This window comes from Ochotona curzoniae, unplaced genomic scaffold (genome assembly GCF_017591425.1).
Source record: "Ochotona curzoniae isolate NIBS_2020 unplaced genomic scaffold, NIBS_Ocur_1.0 contig_46, whole genome shotgun sequence".
Lineage (NCBI taxonomy): Eukaryota > Metazoa > Chordata > Mammalia > Lagomorpha > Ochotonidae > Ochotona > Ochotona curzoniae.
Window position 1 is genome coordinate 3572999 of NW_024466340.1, and position 23209 is coordinate 3596207.

General features: G+C 55.3%; 1 protein-coding gene across 1 annotated transcript in view; it reads left to right on the forward strand.

The window, feature by feature from the left end:
* The window catches only part of RBM19 (RNA binding motif protein 19), an 81694-nt gene that overhangs the window by 26514 nt on the left and 31971 nt on the right, over nt 1–23209 (forward strand). Inside the window, exons 19-21 of the mRNA XM_040986940.1 lie at nt 2109–2188; nt 3637–3692; nt 5215–5331. Coding sequence (XP_040842874.1) covers nt 2109–2188; nt 3637–3692; nt 5215–5331 — 253 coding nt within the window. The remainder of the gene's footprint in view (nt 1–2108; nt 2189–3636; nt 3693–5214; nt 5332–23209) is intronic.

Here is a 23209-nt window from a genome sequence, read left to right on the forward strand (position 1 = left end):
GGCCTGCCAGGCTGCGAGCGTGGCCTTAGTTAACAGAAAAGTGGAGGTGATACAGTGCCCGCTGCCGTGGTACTCGCAGTCTGGTTAAATGGGTGCGCCAGTGGCAGCAGCTCCGTGTGATGTGTCTGTAGTGGGAGCCTGGCACAGGGGTCTCCCTGACAAGTGAGTTTGGGGCGGAAGGCAGAGCATTTGGGTGCTGGGCACAGGCTGTCCAGCGGGAGGTGGCTGGAAGGCCAGAGCAGCTGGATGCCAGAACTCCACAGGTTGCAGATCGTGAAGTGGCCTCTGTGCCATGCAGGAGAATGGGAGTGGGGGACCACGGCAGGTGTTAGGCAGACACACAGCATGGAAGTTAGAGAGCGCCTTTCATCTGTGTGCTGGGCTAGTTAGTGGCTGCTACTGCAGAGTTCTGGGATCTCAGTTGTAGAAGCTAGAAATGAAACATACTGGCAGGGGTTGCTCCCTGCGGGCTGTGGCCAGAGACCACTCCAGACCCTGGTCAGGCCTCAGAGCGCCAACTTCACGTTCACAGGCACTCTGCTCACGGCCTGGATGCTTGTTCTCTGCTCGTGGGCTCCCCTTCTCAGTCATAAAGGACACCCATCACATTCCATTAGGGCTCACCCTGAAAGGCCTCCCTTGAACTTGCCCTCCTGAAAGAGCCCATCTCAGACACGTCACACTCTGGGATGTTGAGGGCCTGGGTGTGCCCACCCGTGTTTGCAGAAGGGGCCGAGTTTGCCCATCAAATCCCTTTTCTCCAGGGACTGTAGCTGTAGCTTGGCATACCTGGGAAGACAGGCAAGGGCCAGGTCCATGAGAGGAAGGACCACTTCTCACCTTGCAGCACAGGAAGTGGTCCCCATTGTCCAGCGGGGGTAAGTGGGACTGAACTGAGGCACTCCCAGGCCAGCGCGGGGAGAAAGCCCCTACCCCATCCAGGTCCCAGTGTCCTTAGCCAAACACTGTGGGCAGCTCTCCGCAGTGCTGTAGAAGCAGTCATCTGGTCTCCCAGGTCAGCTGAAGCTCTCCAATTGTACACTCCTAAGGAGAGCCTGTGTTCTGGGTGTCTCTCACCGGTAGGGAAATCGAGACAAAGTGGTCACTCAGGAAGCAGAAATGCACTCAGCTGGGAATGCAGGGGCTGAGGGCCCAGGTGTGGACTACTCGAGCAAGGCCACAGGATGCCCTGACCTCAGGTCAGATGCCAGGAGTGCCTTCTGCCCCTGCAAAGCCCGAAGGCCCATGGGCAGGAGGTCGCATGGCCAGAGCTCAGCAGAGTTGGAGCCACAGAACAGCCAGCAGGAGCTAAAGAGGAGGACGAGGATGAGTCAAGGGTATGAAAATGACGTGACATCATCAGGAGTCTTACATCAGGGAGCTCGAAAAAGTTGGCAGAGGAAAGAGAATTAGAAGATAAATTTATCTGGTGCCAAAAATGTGTCATCCGGGCAAGGTCCTAGCATAGTAGCCATTTTCCAAGGACTTTTGAAGACCCCCTGTGTTTTTTTTAGTGTCCTGCAAAAATCTCCCCCTCCCCATTACACCCACAGATGTGGGTGCATCTGCCATGTACACCCACAGATGTGGACAGAAACTCAGACGCTGGCGTGTGCTGCCTAGGAAGAGGGCACCGGGTCAGCAGACACCACGCGGCCAGCTCCCACATGTGGACGTCTGAATGGAAGCCATGGTCCGCAGGACTGGCTCGGACTTCCGGGCACGGGCGTGCCTTGTGTGCTGTACACGTGGGGGCGGGGCGCTGCCCAGGGGGAGGTCATGCTGCTTGTCACAGCGGTGGTCATCCCCGTTAGTTCCCGCTCCCTCCCAGAGGCGGAATTCTATTAGGAAGTTAATTATCATGTCAATCATCTATTAATTAATCGTCAGCGGGGCCTCAGGTGGCAGCCGGGTAACCTGGCAGCTGATTCGTCAAGATGACGGCTACTACACGGCGAGCCAAGGGCAGGATCTTTTTGGTAGTGAAGGGGGGTGGGAGGGCATGAAAAAAAGAGGCAGTTCAGCAGGGCTCTGCCAGGGGCCACGGGAACGCCTGCACTTGGTCTTTGTGCCTCCCCACCCACCCATGCACTCTCTGTCTCTTTCAGGAGCGCTGCTTCCCATGGGCTTTGGATTTGTGGAATACAGGAAGCCAGAACAGGCTGACAAAGCCCTCAAGCAGCTGCAGGTAAGATGGGCTTCTCCCAAGAGTCCCGCAGAGGGAAGCCCCTGCAGCTCACCCCAGGGCCAGCAGGAATGGGTGTCAGTGCATGGATTCCTGAGTTGGTCACTTTGGCCAGTTCCCTACAGGATCTTACTTTCTTCCTGAAATCCAGACCCTTTCTCAACACTCCCTAGTCACTCTGATTCATTCATTCCTCCCCCAAAATTTTAAGGGCCTGATTTGTGTGAGGTATCCTGTCACACTTGGGGGAGACCCGTCACATGGGCGGCTCCTGACAGGGCAGGCAGGCCGTGGACCGCTGAAAGACTGCAGGAGTGTAACACCAGGCCATAATACACGGCTGGCATCGCAGCAAAGCTGAGGAGCAGGCTCCCAGCACACAGGGCAAGATGTGACTCGTGCTTCCGAACAGATGCTCTGGGCGCTACACGGGGAGTGCTTGGAAGGAGTACCAATGGGGTCCACCATCTATCCAGGCCAGAGACAGTGCTGGCTTGGGCCAGCGTGCACATAGGGGTGGCACAGGTGGTGCTAAGCCAACACATTTGTTCATAATCTGGACGCATTCAGGCAGGCAAGGAGGAGATGCCAGGGCCTAATGGGAGCCCAGCAGCCACAGTGAGCAGCCAGGGTCCCAGAGAACAAAATGGCCTTGGATAGGGACCAGGCCAGGGGCCAGGCCAGACCTGCTGGAGAAGGTGATGCTGGCTCCTTTCAGTGACATCCCACTGTTGCAGTGCAGTGTTGTAGCCCAAATCTTCAAGAACCACTGGAAATCCATCATCATTGTTGGATGTTACCTAGTCACTTCACTCAGAGCGGGCCCTTCTGCGGCCCCCAAGATCCCGTGGAATCCCACCTTGCATACGTGCGGTGTCGGGCTCATGTGTCACTGCGTGCACACGTGTGTGTGCGCTCAGGGCATGGGTCATGCGAAGCGCTCTCGGTGTGCTGCACTGAACCGGAGGCAGCAGGGGATCTTCGAGCCAAGTTTTGCCCAATGTGCCATAAGGAACTGGCATTAGCATCAGCCCTGGCTGCAGCCAGACTGTGGTTTGATTGTTTTTAAAGAGCAAACAAGCTAAACTGGACTCTCCGTGCCAGGGACTCCTTTTTGAAAATGTTTGTCAATGATGGAGAAATCTGTACTGCTTGAATGATGTATAGGTCAAGGCATACTCATGACCCAAAGGAATGTTCTAAGGCTGGGTCTCTGCCATGGCTCTCAGCTGTTCTGCATCCCCCATTCCCACCAGCCCCTCTGCCTTCCTGGGGAGCAGTGAGCATCTGGTCTTCTGGTGAAGGCCAGGGAGCCTACCTGGGGAGCATTGAGTCCTCCGGTGAAGGCAGGGGTGCCTTCCTGGGGAGCAGTGAGTGCTCCGGCGAAGACCAGGGTGCAGACCGGGACTCCTCTAAAGTCAGAGGGGGAGCTACGATGTCTTCTCTTGCAGGGTCGCGTCGTGGATGGGCACAAGCTAGAAGTGCGGATCTCAGAACGGGCCACGAAGTAAGTGACCACTGCCCTCCTCTTTGCTCTAATGGAAGCCAATCCTCTGTTCTCCTTTATTTATTCAGAGAGATCTTCCGTTGCTTGATTTACTTCCCCAAAGCCCCCAGCAGCCACAGACTCGTCCAGGTCGCCTGTGGGAGTGGCCGGGTTCTTCTTGAACCATGACTGCAGCCTCCCAGGGTGTGCACTGGCAGGAAGCTACAGTCAGGCGCAGAACCAGAAGCCAAGCCCAGGCGCTCTGCCACAGGCTTCTGTTCTCCCCCAGACTAAGTGCCCTAGGATAGAGGGAGAGCAGGGCCTGCAGCACGTCATCCCTGGCCTAGTCCCCATAACCCCATGCCATCCTGATCTCACTGCTCATTAGCATCTCCTTACCCTCTCCCACTGTATCCTCTGGACCCCCGCTGCGGAGGAAGGATCAAGCGAAGGCGTGAGTCCCTCGAGGCTGGGATCACTGGCGCCGTTGCACAGGCTACCGGCAGCCTCCAAAGGGAATTTTTAATTTTGCTTAATGTTACTTTTGTGGCCAGAAACTGCTGCCTCGGGCCTACCAGCCTCAGAGAAATCAGACAAGAAAGAGAAGCGTGGTTAAATCCACAGTATCCTGGCCCGCAGCTGTGAGCACCAGGCAGAGACAGAGAAAGCTGTGGTATGGACCCAGGGGCTGCTTCTGAGGAGGTGGCCAGGCGTGAGGCCACAGCAAGCAAGTCGTGGCGAGCTGGTACCCCAACGGCTGCCCTTCCTTGTGCATTTCCCATGTGCCAGTGCAAGGCCGAGCCCTCCAATCAAATCAAATCCCCACACTATGGTATCCACTGTATAGTTAAGGGAACTTGGTGGAGTAACTTGTCTGGCCAGATCCCAAGTGCTGAGCTAGTTACACACAGCCTTGTTCCCTGCCCGGCCTGCTTGGGTGATGCTGATGGTTTCCCAGGTGAACAGGGGCTGTGTTAGGGACAGTTTTGAACTCAGGGTAAGGGTTTCCTCACTCTGTGGCTGGACCCCCATGTGAGCCTCCCCGGGGAGCGATGAGGCCTCACAGCAGCCTTGGGACCAGCTGTGGTCTTCTGAGCATCTACAAAGGAGGGAGCAGTGTAGAGCCAGCTCCTAACTTCATCGGCGAGGCCTGTTTTTTTCTACATTTTTATTTATGTACGTATTAGCTGCCATTTTGGTCACTCCTCAAATGGCCACTACATCCAGGGCTGGGTCACGCCAAATGTAGGGGCCGGGAATTCCACCCAGGTCTCCCACATGGGTGGCAGGGATCTGAGGACTTGAGGCATCAACCACTGCCTCCTGAGACACAGGAATGGAAATAGAGCTAGGACTCGAACGGGGCAGCTCACACGATGCAGGTGTTCTAAGCAGCCTCTTATCCGCTTACTCCCAGCAGTGCTTTCTCAGGTGCGGGTGGCCCCTGGGGCTGGCCGGTGAAGGTTGACTTTGGGAAGCAGTGGAGTCGGTCTCGGGCAGGAGCTGCCCTTGCTCTCAGTGACCCAAGCCTTGTCCTCTGCAGGCCAGCCCTGACCTCCAACCGCAAAAAGCAGGTTTCCAAAAAGCAGACGACTTCCAAGATCCTGGTGCGGAACATCCCCTTCCAGGCCGACCTCCGTGAGATCCGGGAGCTCTTCAGGTGAGGCGCGTGCGGGTAGGCGGGCAGGTGGACATTGCTCAGAGAAAGCTGTAAGCGCCTGCTTCCTCCCCTTGGCCTGGGAGAAGAAAGTGCAGCCAGGGCTCACCGTAGGGACTGAAATCCGGCTCTACCCAATTCTCCACCTGGCAGCCTTTACGGAAGTGGCTTTGCTCAGGCTCCACCCTCAGAGTCTCTTGGTCTGGGGTGGAATGCAGACATTGCGGTTGGCCCCCAGCTCTCCTGAGGACCCTGCTGTCCAGCCAGCGTTGGGGACCCCTTTAGAGGTCACCTCCAGGCTGCACCTCACAAGCACTGCCTGCCTGGGGACTGAAGGCTCAGCTGGGAATGGCACTGAGGAAGCCCGATTTTAGCAGACCCAAGTCTTCCCAGGTTACCAGAGAGGAGCTCACCATCGCAGTTCTTGGAGCAGATCCTCAGTGGCTAACTCACACGACACCATGCAGGGCAGAGTCCACTCTTGCCCAGAGCCAGCGTCTATCCAGGCACATTCCAACGTGTGGTTTCCCCCATGGGTGTTCACCGGAGCCTTGGTGCCAGGGTGCAAGGGGAGAGGAAACCCTGGAAGCTGGTGCACTGCCAGGCACGTGCTGGGTGTATTGAGGCTGTCTGGCCCTGCAGAGGGAGCTGCAGGTCGCTGGGAGAGTGAGCCCCTGCTGGGCTGATGGTCCAAGGCACTGTGGGACCTTTGACTCCCCCCATCCCCGCACCTGGGGAAGGTTCTGGAATCTGCATCCTCAGCCTGTTTAGCCTGTCGGTTGTAGCGTGATGATCAGGATGCTCCTGTCCAGTTGATCAGCAAGCATCTTGCAGGGGAAACGGATGCCCGGTGAGGCCTGCGGTCTGGGGAGAGGGAATGATCGTGGCCTGTCGCTGTCGCCGTGGAGCCGACAGAGTGGGAGGCAGTTTGGGCAACTTGCTTCAGGAAGGCTGGTCCTCCTGGCCTCTTCCTGCTGTTTCCTGAGCATCCGGTCTCATGCAGGATCTCCCACCCCCAGCTCCCTGGGGGGGACGGGCACTGTCCTCACCACAAGGACTGTCCCCTTAGCTGGCCTCATGTGTCTACTCCTGTGGATGTAACTTCTACCTTCTGAAAAGAGTTCGGTGTAAGAGCTGCCAGTCCAACGGGCTTGCTCGGGACACTGTGTGTTGATGAGGCAGTAAGAGCTGGCGGAAATGACAGTCACCCCGGTTCCGCAGTGTGTTTAGGACGGCGCTTCTCCCAGGAAACAAAAGACCACGGAGGAAGGGACTACGGCTTTGTGCGTTCGGTGACGTGCGCTTTATTTTTAGAAGACAGGCAGTTAACGTGCAGCGAGCATAATTACACGCGGTGTCTCTTCTCCCTGCATTGTTCCGGAGGGAGCATCCACGAAGCCTTTAGAGATGTTGGCTCCTCCGAGAACTGTCCCCGCTTTTGTTGTTCACTCCAGCTGGGGGCTTGCAGCCATTCCCAGTGCCGGGCAGCAGGAGTCGCTGTGAGCCTTCCGAGGAACACAGAGCTCAGCCAGGGAACCAGACAAAGCCACTGGCTAGCGAAGGTCACTAGCCGGGGACAGAGCTCAGGGTTCCGGAAGCCAGCCCGGTCCATTTGGCCAGGCAGTTTGTCAGGCAGGTCCTTCTGGGCACCTTTCGTGGCCCTGCGCGTGTTGGGCTGGGGGCTGCAGTGTGCAGCTTCCCAGGTGATCACCCCCCCAAAGTAGAAAGGCAGCCTCCTGTCCCAGGCCTGTGCTGCATTGGCTCTCAAGGCCTCAATGTTCCCCAGGCATAAAATGGAGTCCCACCCCAGGCCCTGTCCTGCCGGGACAGCAGTCACTGTTTTTCCCGTTTGAGTCCTGAGTCTTTCTAACCCCCTGCTATTTTCTTGCTCAGAGGTGTGAACCACCTGCTAGGGTGTGAATCGGCACGTTCCCCACAGGTGTCTGGAGGCCTTCATTATCAGCACACCTGTTGTGCCTGTTTTGTGGCCAGCTTCCATGTGTCCCTTCCATGACGGTGGAGATCAGCTTGCCCGCCCACGTTGCCCCTGCAGGTGTGGGGTCACTTCCCAATTAAGTCCTAGTTGTCAGTTGTACTTTTCCAGAAACTGGGACCCTTCCTGTCTCTTTGGGAGCCTTGTTCTTCTCCAGGAGCTCTTGCAGGGAGGCTGTGCACAAGGCGGGCCTGGGTAGTCCCTCCCAGCCTGGGCCGTTCCCTGGAGGCAGGTGGGTGGAGAGCGAGAACACCGCTGGCAGGTAGAGAAGTGTGCCGGACCCCGGCCGGGTGGGCTGCCCTTGGTGGAGAAGTGTGCCAAACCCCAGCTGGGTGCGCTGCCCTTGGTGGAGAAGTATGCCAGACCCCAGCCTAAGCAGATGCACCTGGGCAGCACCTGTCTCCCAGGTACAGGTCTTTTTCTTCCCCCCTTATAAAACAGGCAGGCATCATAGATAACGCTGCAGCTCCACCGAGCCCCGGTGAGGGCCGGATGTGGCATCCAGCTCGGAAAACCACTGGCCCCTGTCTGCAGGTCTCTTCTCCTCTCCGACCCTTCTTGTCAGGAGATCCCTGCTCTCCCGACTCTGCTAAGGGCAGAGTGCCAAGGGCGGAATGGATGCATTCATTCATTTCATTCGGTATGCACTGAGCTTTAAGTCCTGAGTGAGACAGGTGTACTGCGCTCTGGTTCCTCAGGTGTTCGCACAACACGTCCGCTGTGTCAGGTGCTTTGCCACATACACCGAGAGGCAGCCCTGAATCTGGTAGGCACAGTCGTCCCCCACCATCATGGGCACTTCCTGTCAGTCCTGTAGCGTGGTGACACAGAGGCTCCAACGAAGGTAGCAGGTGCCAGGAATGAGAGCTCTTAGGACGTAGTGCCACAAACTGGGTGATTTTAAACAGACTGTGTTATTTGGGGAAGGATGACAGGGGGCGGGGGAGATCTGCATATGTTGGGTACAGTTTATTTTGTTCAGACATTCTCGGTCTGCAGTTGGTTGACAGAGGTTGCGAGAGACATCCTGCCAGCAGGTGTCCCAAGCTGAGTTGATTGGCACGTCAGCATCAGTGCTGGGGTTCCCATCTTCACCAGTCCTTAGCATTACCCTGCCTCTCTCTCGCTCTCTTGCTCTCTCTCGCTCTCGTTAGCCATGCTGGTGGGTGTCACATGTTATCATCACATTGTGGCTATAATTTGTACTTGCCTGGTAGCTAAGGAAAGTAGTTGGGTTTTGGTTTTAATGAATATTCCTAGATACTGTACTTTTGGAATGCCTGTTTAAGTCCTAAGCCCATTTCTAAAAATTAGGTTGCGTGTTTTTGGAATTCGTTGTTCCTCTTCATTTTCTGGTTGCCTTTGATCCTGGCTCTGAGGTCTTTCGGATGCAGGAGCTTTGAGAGCCGGCCGGGAGATCGCAGGACCCTCGCGTGTTCTGGGTGTGACTTCACACCCTCTCGGGGGTGTCCTTGATGAACAACACCTCTTCATTTTAGCTAACAGTAATCTCCGGTTTCTCCCTTCGTGGCTGGAACTTTCCGTGTCCTGTCCTGCTGCAGGCTCGCCAGGATGCTCTCCCGTGCCTTCCTGGGAAAGCTCTGGCCATTCGCGTTGTGGTGTCGGTACATCCAGAATCAATTTCTGTGAGGCGTGAGGGCAAGGCCGGGGACACTTTCTCCCATGTGGATATTGACTTGGCCCAGCAGCCTTTATTGCAAAGGCCGTCCTTTCTCCCTTCACCCTGCAGCATTGATTTTGTCATAAATCAGGAGTCTGGGGGTGCGAGGGTCGTCTCCCGCCTCGCTAATCTGCTCTGCGCACGCATCCCCTGGTCCACCTCACGCCAATAGGGCGCTGTCTTCACGACCCACACTTGCAGGGGTTTGGCTGTCTGGGGTCTTTGTTCCCCCTGCACATGGCTTTTGCCATCGTTGGCCCTTTAGTATTTGGGTCCGTGAGTTTTATTAACACCTGTCCAGGGGAGAGTAAGAATGTGGGAAGGTTGCTTGAGCCATGTGGGCCCTGGTGGCTGTGTCGGTGGTGGATGTGGGTACCAGGTCAGCCGGGGACCCTTGAGGCTGTGCTGGTGAGGACAGTGGAGCAGCCCCCTGAGAAGTGTGCCCCGAAGGGATGGAACAGGCTGGAACAGGCCCAAGTGCAGCAGCTCCTTCCCATCCCACCCTCTCACCTGAAGTACTTACTCACTACCGGCCAGGGCCGTGGGCTTCTCCATCCACCTGCTAGTTGCTGGTGTTGGCTTGGGGGCTACCAAAGAGCCAAGCACCCAGTGCCATTAAGGAACGGCCCAAGACAAAACGCAGGGGAGGGCTCCTTGCAGGGCAGTGACATACGGGGAAAGCAGTCTGGGGTGCTGAGTGGGCTCCAGGGCTCACAGCTCTGTGGCTCTTAACACCATAGAGTCACGTGATCCACTGAAATAAAGAAATGCGGGGAGGGAACCAGCGATGCTGGCAGCGATGTGGACAGTCCAGACTGCTCACCTTGGCTTTGGGAGCATCAGATGGTGCGACCTCTGTGGGAAAGAGTTGAAAACATGTTCCTGTCATTTGGCCCTCAGGAGCGTCAGTGTCAGGGAGGTAGTACAGGTGCGAGTTTATGTCCATCTACGCACTGACCGGTGGGTGAGCAGCACGGAATGTCATGTGGCCATCAACAATAATGCAAGGCGGACACATGCCGCACTGTGATGAACCTGGAAGATACGGTGCCGTGCCAGAAAGCAGGCATGGGAAGTCCCCACTTGTCAGCGTGGCTGTGTGCCAGGCCCTCAGTAGGCACCTCCAGAGACTGGTGGGCAGTGGGCACTGGTGGGGAGCAAGGGAGGTTGTGGAGTGACAGGGAAGGGCCCAGGGTCTGTGTGAGAGTCTGGCAGCAGTGCTCTGTGGGCATACAACTGAGGGTAGACTGCAAACCGTTGAGCTGTGTGATGAGTGGTGTACGTTGGCCAAGATGTGACTCCTTGGCTCTTACTGCTGCTCCAGCCAGGACAAGCAGCGCCTGTCCAGAGGACGTGCTCAGATTAGCCGAGTCCTCTTCCCCCGGTCCCTCAGTCAGTCATCAGGAGCTGGCGGCCACCGTGGAAAGGAGCCTGTGTGATCTTGCAAGTGGAAAGAATGTGGGACCATAGAGTCAGGAGGCCTGGATTCTGGCCTGGCTCTGCTCAACACCCACTGTGCACCCTTAGGTGGTTGGTTGCGTGGCCTCTCTGGGCCTCCAGTTGTTAAAAGAAGCTGCAAAGGGGTTGGGCCAGGCCAGCCATGGCAGAGAACATCTGCCTTCCAAGCCAGCACAAACCCGTTGGTCACGGCTGCCTGGAATCCTATGTGGGAAGATTGCGAGGCTGTTTGGGCCACATAGAAAATGGCCTTGTACTCGATTAGCAATGTCTGCCCTGGCCATGGGAACCACATCTTGGATAGGTGTGCGGCTGTTGCAGGAAGTTGCCCGGGTATGTGATATTCATCTACCAAAAGGCTGTTTGCACCTACCAGGCTGCCTGGCAGAGCAGGCACAAGCCAGGGCCGAGGTGGAAGCCCACTGAGTCTCCTCCCTTTGAGCAATGATCATGCTGCTGGAATCAGAGTGGAGAACGCTTTTTCTCTTTTGTTGTCGCCTTCCTTCCTTTGAGATCTCACAGACCTGGTCTTAAGCGGCTGCTCGCTTTTGATCTCACTGTGTGCCTACACTGATGCCAGGGGAGCCAACGAAAGCCCAGCCCAGGAATAGGGCACCTCTAGGGAGATGGCTCCTGTCCCCAGGGGCGGGATGGTTTTGTGTGCCCCGTTCCCTCTTCCAGGGGAAGGCAGGCGTCACCGCTCGGCTTGCTCCAGCCTTGTTGTCACACCTCCTCTCTCCCCCATTCAGTGCCTCTTCAGCCACAAGGTCTCTGCTTTGTCTGGGCTTGCCAGGAGGGCCGCCGCAGGCTCATTGTCGGAGCTGATAATTGTACCCGAGTCTCTCCCAGCATCCTGGGTGCTGAAAGGCAGCGGGGAGCCCGACAGCGACAGCTGAACAGCTCGGGAGCCTTCCCCCGGGGGCAGCTCCTCGCGTGTCTCACAGCCTTCTGTGGAAAAGGGAGGTCTGAACACACTGCTTCTTAGTTAAGAAAAACTCATCGGCTTAGCAAATATTTACCAAGCGTCTCTAATGAGGCAGGGCCTACCGCCAGGTGTTGGGTTACAGAAACAAACCTGAACTCCAGGAAAAGGGGAGGGGCTGTCTTGGCTTGGCGGGGAGGAAGGTGTGCTGTGGATGAGGTGCCCTCATCAGAATCCTGAGCAGGGAGGATGGGTCATGCTCCTGTCATGGGTGCAGCAGTACCGGATGGGTGACCTCTCCAGGACCCTGTGTCTGCCTCTAGGAAATGGCAAGGTTGCCGGCTGCGTGTGGTTCACTGTGGGGTACAAGGTCGGTGACGTCAGTAAAGCACTTGGCACTGCTCCCAGCCCAGGCTGGCTGTATTGTGTGGTGCAGCTCATGACCTGTCGGAGACAGTAGGGCCGAGCTGGGGTCGGGGCACACCGACCCCCCCCAAGGCCTGCCACCGCTCATCACCTGTGTGCTCTCAGGAAGGTGAGCAGACCTCTGTGGTCCTGCCCAGGGAAATGCCCAGTGAGCCCTCAACCACGTGACAGGATCTGGAAAAGTCCCCTGTTCTTAGCGAACATTTTGTAGAATCGTGGGCTGTTAGCTATATATATATTTATTTATTTATTTATTTATTTATTTATTTATATTTATATATTTAATTGGAAAGTCAGATATACATAAAGGAGGAGAGACAGAAGAATATTTTCTGTCCGTTGATTGAGGAATATGGCCTCAATGGCTGGAACTGCGCGGATCCAAAGCTGGGAGCTTCTTCTGGGTCTCCCACGCGGGTGCAAGGTCCCAAGGCTTTGGGCCATCCTGGACTGCTTTCCCAGGCCACAGTCAGGGAGCTAGATGGAATCCCAGCGTGTGCAAGGTGAGGACTTTAGCCACTAGGCTACCGCGCCAGCCCGGCTGTTAGCTTTTATCCAACTTGAACTACACACAAAGGGCCCTTTAGAAAAAAAAGTTTGAAATCCCATTGACCTTGCCCACATGCTGACGTATGTATTTTATAGTACATAGTATTTTGTACATTCATGCCCTGAATCCCTCAGAACTCAGATTTTTTTTAAGCTTTCTGTATTTCATATTATTTTAAAAGCAGAGACACAGAGGGAGAGATAACCACATCCCATCTTCTAGCTTACTCCCCAGATGGTCTGAAAAGCTAAGGCTGAGCCAAGCCCACGCCAGGAGCTGGCCCAGCCCCACTCAGGTCTCTCACGTGGATGGAAAGGAGCCAAGTGCTGCCCCCCTGGGAGCTGGAATTGGGACCAGAGCCAGGATCCCAAACAAGGTGCCTCGGTATAGGAAGCAAGCATGCCCTAGCCAGATCCTAGCCACCGCCCCAAATGCATACCCCAGTGTTTTATTAGTATGCTCCCAAACCACATACAAATGTACAGTTTCAAATAAGCTGGCAGCCCACACTTAGGATCCTTGTAAGACTATAAAACTCAAGCATATTTTCAAGTTAAATATAAGCAAAATTTAAAAATCAATAAAATTCAGATGTACGGCATTATTTGAGTGTGATGGATGATGTCGCTGTGCAGCAGCTAAATTCATAGTGTGGGTTCTAATATTAGAGAGACGTAGCCTTGGGTACGATCCGTAATCTCGGGACTTGGGCGTCAGCTGCGCTGGTGCCAAGTGCCTGGCGGGGGAGTAAGGGCGCTGTGCGAAATGGGGACAGCAGCTGCCAGGCTCGGTTGGCCCGATCAGCACAGTCAGACCTGGTGCTTCCCTTACCAGGTGCCCCACCTCCCGTAGCAGATGCCCAGCCAGGGTCAAGTCCCAAGTCCACTCTTGATTGCAGCACCTGGGGAGGCAGCGGGCGATGGCTCACATGCCTGGTTCCAGGATTGAGACCTCTGCTCCTGAGGTCACCCATCCTCGGCGTGGGCCGGCCTCAGCTGGTGCAGGCTCCTGGGGACTGAGCCAGGCTCATGTCACCTAGTGGTTCTCTAAAGCTCTCTTGGTCATTTCTTTTTAAGGTTAGCCTTGTGTTACTGAAATTATCCGCAACTAGATAAGCGACTACAGTTAGAACTGGGAACAGAACAGTGTTTTTATCGTTCACCCAGGCTAATGGATATCTTATTACAACTTGGCACGGACAGCCCTTAGTCCAGCAAGGCTCTTGGAGGTCAGCATGCCTGTCCTTGTGCTGTCCTAGAGTCACGGGACTGCCAGGAACTCCTTGTGAGATGCCACACGGCCAGCACAGAAGTCCAGTGCGGACACTGCATCCTGCGCAGTTTGCCTACAGAAACATGCACACGTGTGTGTGTGCGTGTGCAGCAGAAAGGCCGCCGAGGAGCAGGCGGGCAGGCGTCGTGCCTGGCTGGGGAAGCGTCTCCCGTGAGTGCGCCTGGCTCCAGCCGGCTGCTGGTACAGACTCTGCAGGCACCGTGGGTGGCTCGGTTGGTGGAGTTCCTGCCACCCACGTGAGGGGTTAGGGTGTATCCCAGGCTTCCCGGGGCCATGGTGGGCGTTTGGGGAATGGATCAGGGGATAGGAGCTTGCTGTCGGTGTCTCTACCTCTCTAAATAAAGAACTTTATAGAAGGTGCATATTATGAAAAAAAAAAGATTCATGGTTCAGATATTTTTGTAGCAAAATACATTTTAATTCTGTTTTGTTTTTCCACAACATTTTTTAAGTGTCTTCATATGTACACAGACATTAAAAGTTAGACTGATTTTTTTTTTTTTTAAATTTGGCTGAGTTGTGGCACAGTGGGTTAAGCGGCCACTGGCAAGGCCAGCATCTCACATAGGAGCACCAGCTCAATCCCTGGTTGTTGTAGACCTCTGCCACCCATATGTGAGACCATTTCCTGCTCCTGGCTTTGTCCTGACGCACAGCCCTGGCTGCTGGCAGCCATCCGGGGAGTGAATCAACAGATGAAAGAATTGATTCTCTCTCTCTCTCTCCCTTCATCACACACCCCCTTTTTTCTCTCTGCCTTCCAAATAATTTTTAAAAATCTGTTTTTAAAAAAAAAAGCTTAGTGCAAGTGAAAGCAAAATGTAAAAACTGTCCTGTTCAGAACGGCTGGCCCTGCCCTCACCCACACCGGCCGCTGCCCTCCCAGGCTCCCAGGGCTGCCCTGCTGGCTTGTGCAGGGTGGAGACTGCGCAGCTCAAGGCCGCCACTCCCCCGGTGACAGTGCTGCTGCCTGGATGCCCTCGCCTGCACACGTGTGTCCAGATGTGTCGAGAGGCAGCAGAAGCTGATTGGTGCAGTGAGCTGTTTTATTTGGCCTACACGCCGGGTCCAGCCAACCATGACGCGCACCCAGAGCTGCAGGCCCCTGCCACGCCCACCAGCGGCCAAGGTGTTGACCCTTGTGTGCGGTTTCCCTGGCGGAGCTGCCGGCTGTGCTGCTCAGCCACCAAGGTTAGGTACGCTCCCGGCGCTCTTCAGCGCGCCCTGATGCCGTGTTTGCCTAGGAATGGGGCCTAGCCAGGACCTGCAGGCGGCACGGTGGCAGCGAGGAGCTGTCGCGGCTGCGGGCTGTGCGCTGAGCAAACACCAGCTGTTGGCCTCAGCAGCAGCGGCAGCAGCAGCATTGTCACCGGAGGGGGTTGGGGACGGCCTCGAGTCGTGCGGTCTCCATCCTGCACAACCCAGCAGGGCAGCCCTGGGAGCCTGTCCCGCGTGTGTTACAATCCTGGTTCCTCCCACTGTGAAGCACCTCAACTCCGAGTGTCTGGATCTGTCAGATGGGGAGAGTGAGAAGTTCTTGGCAGGACTGTTGTGGGGGTGCAGTAGCAGGGTGGCAGGAAATGGTTACCCAGCCCGCAGTTCCCATCAGCCGCACTGTAGAGGATTTCCAGTTTCTGAGAAAAGCAATGCTCTCCATTGGAGATAATGGGAACCACACACGGTTTGTTTTTTCCTTTGGCCTAAGGGCTCTGGGAACTAACAGCCCTTAGTCACCTATGCTAGGGCCTGAGTCAGTGCTGCATCGTACTAGGAAGTGGTCTTGTTTGAACAGAACCGGAAAGGTACACCCATGGGCCGCAGTGCTCTGCCTTTCATCTGGAAGGACCAGGGCTAACGTGTGGGGTCATCGGCCATTCCTCCACCCTTGCCCCTGCGCCCCCGTCCTCTCCTGCGTTCAGCACGCTGCTTCCCAGCTCGGGTCTTAGGAGAAACACAGGCGGCCCAAAGGGCTGTGCTGAACATCCTGCACATGAAAGGTACAAGAGGGAGTCAGCTCGGGGGAAGGGTCAATGCCACAGATCTCCTGCCAGCCTACTGTGTACTTGGGCACGGCCTCGAGCCTTGGCTGCAGCCCCGAGAGCAGGCATGACTCGTCCCCAGGCTCCCAGCGCTGCAGGCTGCCCCGTGCGGCGGTGCAGTGAGTGCTGGGATGTTCTGTCTGGTTCTCCCTGCCCTGGGACCAGAGTGCCTGACTAGGAGCACGGGTGAACCCAGGCCTGGCCTCTCTCTGACCTCCCTCATTTGTTTCCTTCCTCATTCCAGCCACCTCTGTTCCCCTTGTAGGCTACTGTCTTTTTTTTTTTTTTTTCCTTTTTATTTTCTTTTTATTTTTTTGAAGATTTATTTATCTTCACTGCAAAGTCAGATATACAGAAAGGAGGAGAGACAGAGAGGAAGATCTTCTGTCCAATGATTCGCTCCCCAAGTGGCCACAACAATCAGAGCTGAGCCAATCCAAAGAGCCAAAGCCAAGAGCCTCTTCTGGATCTCCCACGCGGGTGCAGGTCCCAAGGCTTTGGGCCGTCCTCAGCTGCTTTTCCCAGGCCACAAGCAGGGAGCTGGATGGGAAGTGGGGCTGCCGGGAATAGAACCAGCGACTATATGGGATCTGGACATGTGCAAGGCGAGAACTTTAACCACTACACTATCGTACCAGGCCCGAGGCTGGGTTCTTGTGTGTCAGTCCCAGCCCAAGCCATCCTTCTGGCTTCTCTTAGTATCAGCGGCGCCCCAGAGCTGTTGGTAAGAAGAGAAATCCGAGTCAGTGGCTGGCTGAAAGGCCTCCCAGTCCCCAGGCTGGGTGTGCTGGGAGTACTGGGCGTGCTGGGCACCTGCCTGTCGTATCCTCACTGTAAACAGAAGCTCCAGCCTCTCCCCACCATCCCGTTTCCTCCTGGCCAGGACCGACCTTGACCAGCCAGAAGGGCCACCTGAGTCCCCGAGTCTGCCACCCTGCAGAGGAAGCATGGAAAGTGCTGACCATGGGCTCGGTACTCTCCAGGGTTGGTTTGTGCTTCTTGAAACAAGTTGGGCTGATTGTTCACTTCCACAAGGGAGAAACAGTGAGAGTTTTAGAGGGGGAAAAAAAGCTTTATGCATGAAAACAGCACCACAGAGCCCCAGGGGGAGCCCGCGGCTCTCTCTCTTTCCAGGCCTGCTGCTGTGGTTGCTCTAGGCTGGGCGGGAGGAGTAGGGGGCCAGGAAGCACTTTCCCCTAGGGTTGGCAGCTGCAGCGTGGGGCACACCCTGTCCTTCAGGTGCAGGTTGCTGCGGGGTGCCCTTGAGGGAGTCCGGGGTGTGCAACAGTGGCTTTGGTTTTCTCAGTGGGTCTGCCCCGCTGCGTACCCTCAACGGCCCGCAGACGCCACTGGGATGTTGGAGGAGGAGGACGGGCACGCTCCACCCATAAAGAGTCACTCATTTGTATCTCATTTTCGAGTTATTATCGAGCCGCTGGTTGTGAGAGTATTTTGACAGCAGCTGTCGGCAAGGTGCAAGCAGCTGCCATCGCCTGCGATTGGCTGAAGACACCCATGGCAGCCGCTGCATAATATTGCAGCTCATCCCGTGCCCCCTGCGCCAGAGAGGGGGAGCATGGCAGCAAGGGGGCACCCAGGGAGGAAAAGAAAACAGCCGAGTAGAGAAAGGGAAAACACCTCCGTTCCTGCAGGCCGCCAGCCAGCCCAGTGCAGTTCCGCCAGCCAGCCCGGGTCATTAGCATTTTTTCTGAGTCCCGCAAGAGAAGGCGGCCGTGAAAGACTCCGATTGTGTTTCATGTTTTCTTTAATTTATTTTATTTGAGGTTTTGGGCAGTAGGGAAGAGGGAACGAGAGAGAGGATCCATCTAGGCAACCATTTAGGCTTGTCAGAGTTCATTGATTGAATTTGCGAGGTTGCCACTCCCGGGGCCCTCGGCTCTCCCCGCCAAAGCTGGGGGCCGGGGTGGGGGCGCGGGGAAGGAGGTGCTGAAGCACCGGGGCTGGGATCGGTTACAGCCGTTTCTCGTGTGTGTGGTTTCTTGCCCGCCACTTGATTGAAGTGCAGCGGAATGCCTGTGGTTTTGTTCCCCAAACCCCTTCTCTCTCCGTAATGTAAATCGCTCCACACGCGTTCCCCTCCCAGCGTGGAACATCCAGGCAGGGGGAATAAATAATGCTTTGTATTCACTGTCTTTTACCTAAGCAGTTTCAAATGCGTCGTTTGGTTGTTTTGTTTTGTTTTTTAAGTACGGCGCGGGGGCTGGGAGGGGGAGAGATAGGAAGGGAAGAAAGCTGTCAGGAAGGAGATGCTTGTTGCTCGGGCAAGCACACTTCTGCCTTCAGTTGAGGACCCGTGGCGGGCGGTGGGGGCTGGCGGGGAGCCTTAAATGCAGAAGAATGTAATCTTTGTGTAGCACACGAGAGAGTCCATGTGTCACTCCTGCCTCCTACCCAGACGTGCCCGGATCAACTCAAGACTTCCAGGCTTGTGCAAGGAGCTCTGAGTATCCCCTTCCCTGGGTTTCAGCCAGTGCCAACCGATTCCGAGCAGAGTTGGCTCAGCTGCTCCCGAGGCACCTGCTGCCTGCCTGGCAGGGTAGGGGTGGGGGGAGTTGCTTCCTGTCAGGGGTCCAGAGAGCTGAAATCCCAGGCTGCATTTGTTGCTTCATGGCAGCGGTCAGCAGCCCAGGGGCACTTGAGCCTGGCTGGAGGTGGTAAGGCAGTGTGGCAACTGATGAATACGTGCAAGCGTTGAAGGTCCCGCGGGGCACAGGACAGCGGCGCTGGGGGGCTGTGATCTGCAGAGAAAGAGCGGGTCCTGGCTCGAGGAGGAGCCAACAGTGGGGCCAGCTTTCTCCGTAGCAGTGCTCTGGCCATACAGAAGGCTGTCCGGTGCCCGGGATGTGGCTGCTGCCTATTAAATGCCCACAGGACTCACAGCCCCCACAGATGCTTGGAGACCCTTCAGGAGGCAGTGGGGAACAGTTCCTCCCATTAAGAACCACTGCCTTTTATTGTATGTTCTCACCGTGTGCCAGACACCAAGCTAAGTCCCTCCAGAATTAGAGGGAAAAAGAGGGTTTTCATCTGCTGGTTCACTCTCCAGTGTCTGCGATGACCAGGGCTGGGCCAGGCCAGAGCCAGGAACATAGAATTCCACCCTCTTGACCCATGCTGGTGCCAGCTGCAGTTTTTCCAGGTGTGTTAGCAGAGAGCTGGGCTGAAAGTGGAGACTTGAACTGGCTCTCATATGGGGTGTTCATATCTCGGGCAGCTGCTTAAACCACTGCCGCATGATGCTGGCTCCAGACTTGATCTTAAAATGCCTGGGCCTGTCACCAGTTAAAATGGCAAGCTGGAGGAAGGGCATGAGGCAATAAGGGGTAAATACATACATACATCATAGATATATATTAATATAATAATAAAATGATATATAATTTAGTATTACTTTAAGAGATTGGCCCATCTCATGGTAGAACTTCGGCTAGGATTTTTCCCGGAAGTTTCTGTTTCTGCCTTTTATGATGATGTTACGTTCACCAGCTCCGAGCAGGTGAAGTCCTCCTGGGTGGGATCTCGTCAGTTTCAGCCTGCACCAAGGAAGGCTCACCGCCACGGCTGCTTGCTGCTGGATAACCTGCCACATGGCAGCTTTTGTGGTTCTCTGTTGCATCCCCCTCGCCCCACACCCCCTCCCCATGATTATTTGTGGGAATTCTCCTCCGAAGGACTTTCCATGCTCCGTATCTCCTGCACCCCACTGTGACATCATCACAGTTTAGGTTAGCACTGAAATCGGCTCCAGTTTGGCTAGCAGGAGACCCCAGAAGTTGGACTGTGTCTTCTGACACATATATGTGTTCTTTTTTAAAGCATTTCTAGCCCACACTTAATATACATGTCTTCTCAGCTCTGGCACAGGAATCGGCCGTTTGCCCTGAGATCCAGGGACTGTGTTGAGAGGCTGAGCTCTGGGTCCAGGTGTGCTCATTGCTGCAAAGCCCTGGCGCCTCTAGACCCGACATTCTCAGCCTTGGCGCATGGAAGACAAAATGTTCATCCTGTGAACAGCAGGACAATTCGGCTTCATTCCTGACCTCTGCTGTCCCCCCCACATGCCACTCATCCAGTGTGACAGCCAAGAATGTCTCAAGGCACTTCCCAGCAGTGGACAAAACTGTTCCTGATTGCAGACCAGTGCCACCTAGCAAGCCATTGAGAGCCCTTGAACCTGTATAGCAGCCAGGCCCTTCCAGAGCGCTCTCCCCTAGCAAGGCCTAGCAAGCCCACCAAGAGGCCCAAGGTATTGTCCCCAGACAACAGAGGTCCCCAGGTTTCCATGGCCAGTGGGGACAGATAGGGGGTCGAAAGCTTGGGTGTGAGAGGACCCGGCTGGCAGGGCCACGTGCAGTGTGGTCAGTGATGTGTCCAGCAGGTGCAACATGAACCTGGCAGCATGCTGGGGATTTTACAGCTGTCCAGTCACAAGGCCACCAGTCCCTGGTTATTCCCAAGAGTTGGTGGCGCAAAAAAGCAACGTGTGGTTTTAGAATAAAGAAGTTTATCCTGCCTAAGACACCTCTCAGATCAGGGAAGCAGCATCTTGGAGCCTGGAGTAGGGGGTCCCTTATCTGCTCCAGACTTGTGTAGAAGCATGTGGCATGTTGCCCACTATCCTGTCTCTGGTTTTGCCGTCGCCCACGCAGGGGCTCCTGAGGAGGGCGGGTAGGAGCCGGCTCAAAGTCTTTGCGAACTGTTGCTCTAAAGAAAGACACTGTGGACCCTGGATGCAGAAGGGTGGTAGCTGGCAGCCCGAGGAAGGCACGGCTAGGAAGAGAGATGGCACGGCTAGGAGGAGAGATGGCACAGCTAGGAGGAGAGATGGCACGGCTAGGAGGAGAGATGGCCCCGTAGTTTTTCTAATTCAATTGTTTCCCTCCCACAAAAGTAGATCAGGCAGGCTTTCCCACCTGTGCCCTGGTAAAAACCATTCTCACTCTTCCATCTCTCCAACCAGGGCCCTCCTCTGGCTCTGGGAACTTAGATTATTTTGGGGGGAGGGTGGGGACATGAAACCACATGACACCCGCCCTCCTTCCTCTCTTCCCATGACAGATCGTTATATTATTCCAGGGGAGCCTGCGCTCTGAGGCTAAATTACTACAGCGGCCGTATCATGGCAACTGGCACCTGTTTCGAGCTCTATCACTTTGTTCCACAGCTGCAGCTGCCAGGAAACTTGCTAGAGAAAAGTCATTCTAGGGGCCAGGTGGGGAATCCAAGGCAATAAGTGTTCCAGAACTTGCGCCCATCCCGCAGCCCCCAGTTGGGGCCAACCTTGGGTGTGTAACACAGCAAGTTGGGGGGCTGGGAGCGTCCGTGTTCCCCAGGGAGTGCTGGCATGGCCAGGCCCCCTTCCCTAGCATCTGCAGACGAAGTGCCCGTTGGTACCAGCAGTACTTGCAAGGAAGAGTGGGTCCCTTTTTGTGTGTGCTTTGGATTTTTAAACCACCCCCCCCTTTTTTTTTTTTTTTTTTTTTTTTTTTTTGCTGAGCACACGAGACTGTCGGAGGGAGTTGTCTTGCTCTCCCAGTAATAGAACTTCCTGCCCATCCTCCTTTGCCCCGTAAGGTCCCCACGAAAACCCTACAGGTGCAGAAGTTCTCCCCGTATGTGCATCTCTTGCTCCTCCACCATCCCTTCACATCCTTTTATCTCGTCCACCTGCTTCCCACATCCCCCCAGTTAGGAGAATCCAGACCATTGGACGATTTGCACTCTTGGCTGGAGGCGCCGCAGTGGGCCCCGACTGGTTAGGGAAAGCAACGCAGCACTAATGGGAATCAGCTCTCAAGATAATCTGGATTTGCGATATGCGGGCCTCATTAAGGTTCTGAGCATTCACATCCGTCCAAATGAGAAAATTGCCAGGGCCCCCTCTGTGTGTCGGGGAGAACAGGGCAGCGTGCAAGCAGGTGGGTGCCAAGACAGTGATAAGTGCAACTTTATCAGGAGTAGCCATGACCTTCAGCAGGTGGCTCATGGGCTTTAAGCACAGCAGCCAGAGGTATCTCATGTCTTGGAAACTTCTGGGTTTGGGAATGCTTGCCTGGGATAGACCTCAGTAAGTGCTGAATCCAATTCTTTTTTTTTTTTCCTTTATTTATTTATTTATTATTGGGAAGTCAGATTTACAGAGAAAAGGAAAAATAGAGAAAATCTGCCTGCTGGTTTACTCCCAAAGTGACCACATAGCTGGAGCTGAGCCAAGCCAAAGCCAAGAGCTTCTTCCGGGTCTCCCACGCAGGTGCAGGGTCCCAAGGCTTTGGGTCGTCCTCTTCTGCTTTCCCAGGCCACAAGCAGAGGGCTGGATGGGAAGTGGAGCAGCTGGTATGTGAACTGTTGCCCAGGTTGGGATCCCAGCGCATGCAAGGCGAGAACTTTAGCCACTAGACTATCACTCAGGGCCCTGAATCCAGTTCTGAGTCTCTGAATTCAGTGATGAGCTGTGGATGAGAAGGGGGGGAGGGTGGAGCTCACCTGTTGTGGTGCAGGCAGAGCAGAAGGCAGCAGGCAGCAGTGCCAACCATAGCCGAGGCCTTGGGAGTTTGTTCTACCTCCTTTAGGGGTTTCCAGAGTGACCATGGAGCGCCCAGATGTGACAGTGAGAATGGCAAGAGGCAGGAACACGGGGCAGAATCTAACTGTGGACTAAGAGGCCGGTATTTTTTTTTCCCCCTTTCAATTTTTGCCCTTCCTTCTTTTGAGACATTTCCTGTACTGAGGAGAACGACACCAAGGGGTGTTAAATTGCTTCTGGATGTCTACCTCTGCCTGGCCGCATTCTCCTAACGATTTCATTAGCCTGAATTATCCACTTTATTTTCTTGTAATGGGATTAGCTGTACTTGAGGCAGCCGAAGACCAAAGCAGGCGCGAGTGGGAGAGAGCGGCTGCAGTGTGTTTCATTAACTCACTCAGGCAGAGGGTGGAACCGACCGCAGCACTGCGGTGCATGCCCCAGGCCAAAGGGCATGACTTCATTCCTACCTTGGACAAGGAGGGGGGAACAGAAGCTGCGCCCAGGGCCTTGGTCATCCCTTGGAAGGGTAAGGGCACCAGGGTCATGTGTTCCCCAGGGGCAGTTTCATCCCACTGTCTTTAAAAGCTAAAGAGGATAGAGAACCACTTGGTCCAGGGAACCACAGATTCCTATCTGGTCCCTCTGCTACTCAGCTCATGAGACTGCAAAACCCTGACAAGGGCTCAGCTGCCCAGCCTGTGCTTGTCAGCCCAACTGGCACCGAGAGGGCCTTGGGGAGAGTGGCTTGTTTAGCCAGCCCCTACAGATGCTGTGAGCGGACAAGGGCCTTCATTCCAAGTACTCAGCCTCTGTTCGGTTCCTGGTTGGAGGAAGTAACACTCCCATTTTACAGATGACAAAATGGAGCCCCCGAAAGGTGATGGCAGATGCCAGGAGAGCCCAGGGATCCAAACCCAGCCCCAACTGCAAACTCCGTTGCTTTCAGGGATTGCTGGGGCGCACATGGAATTC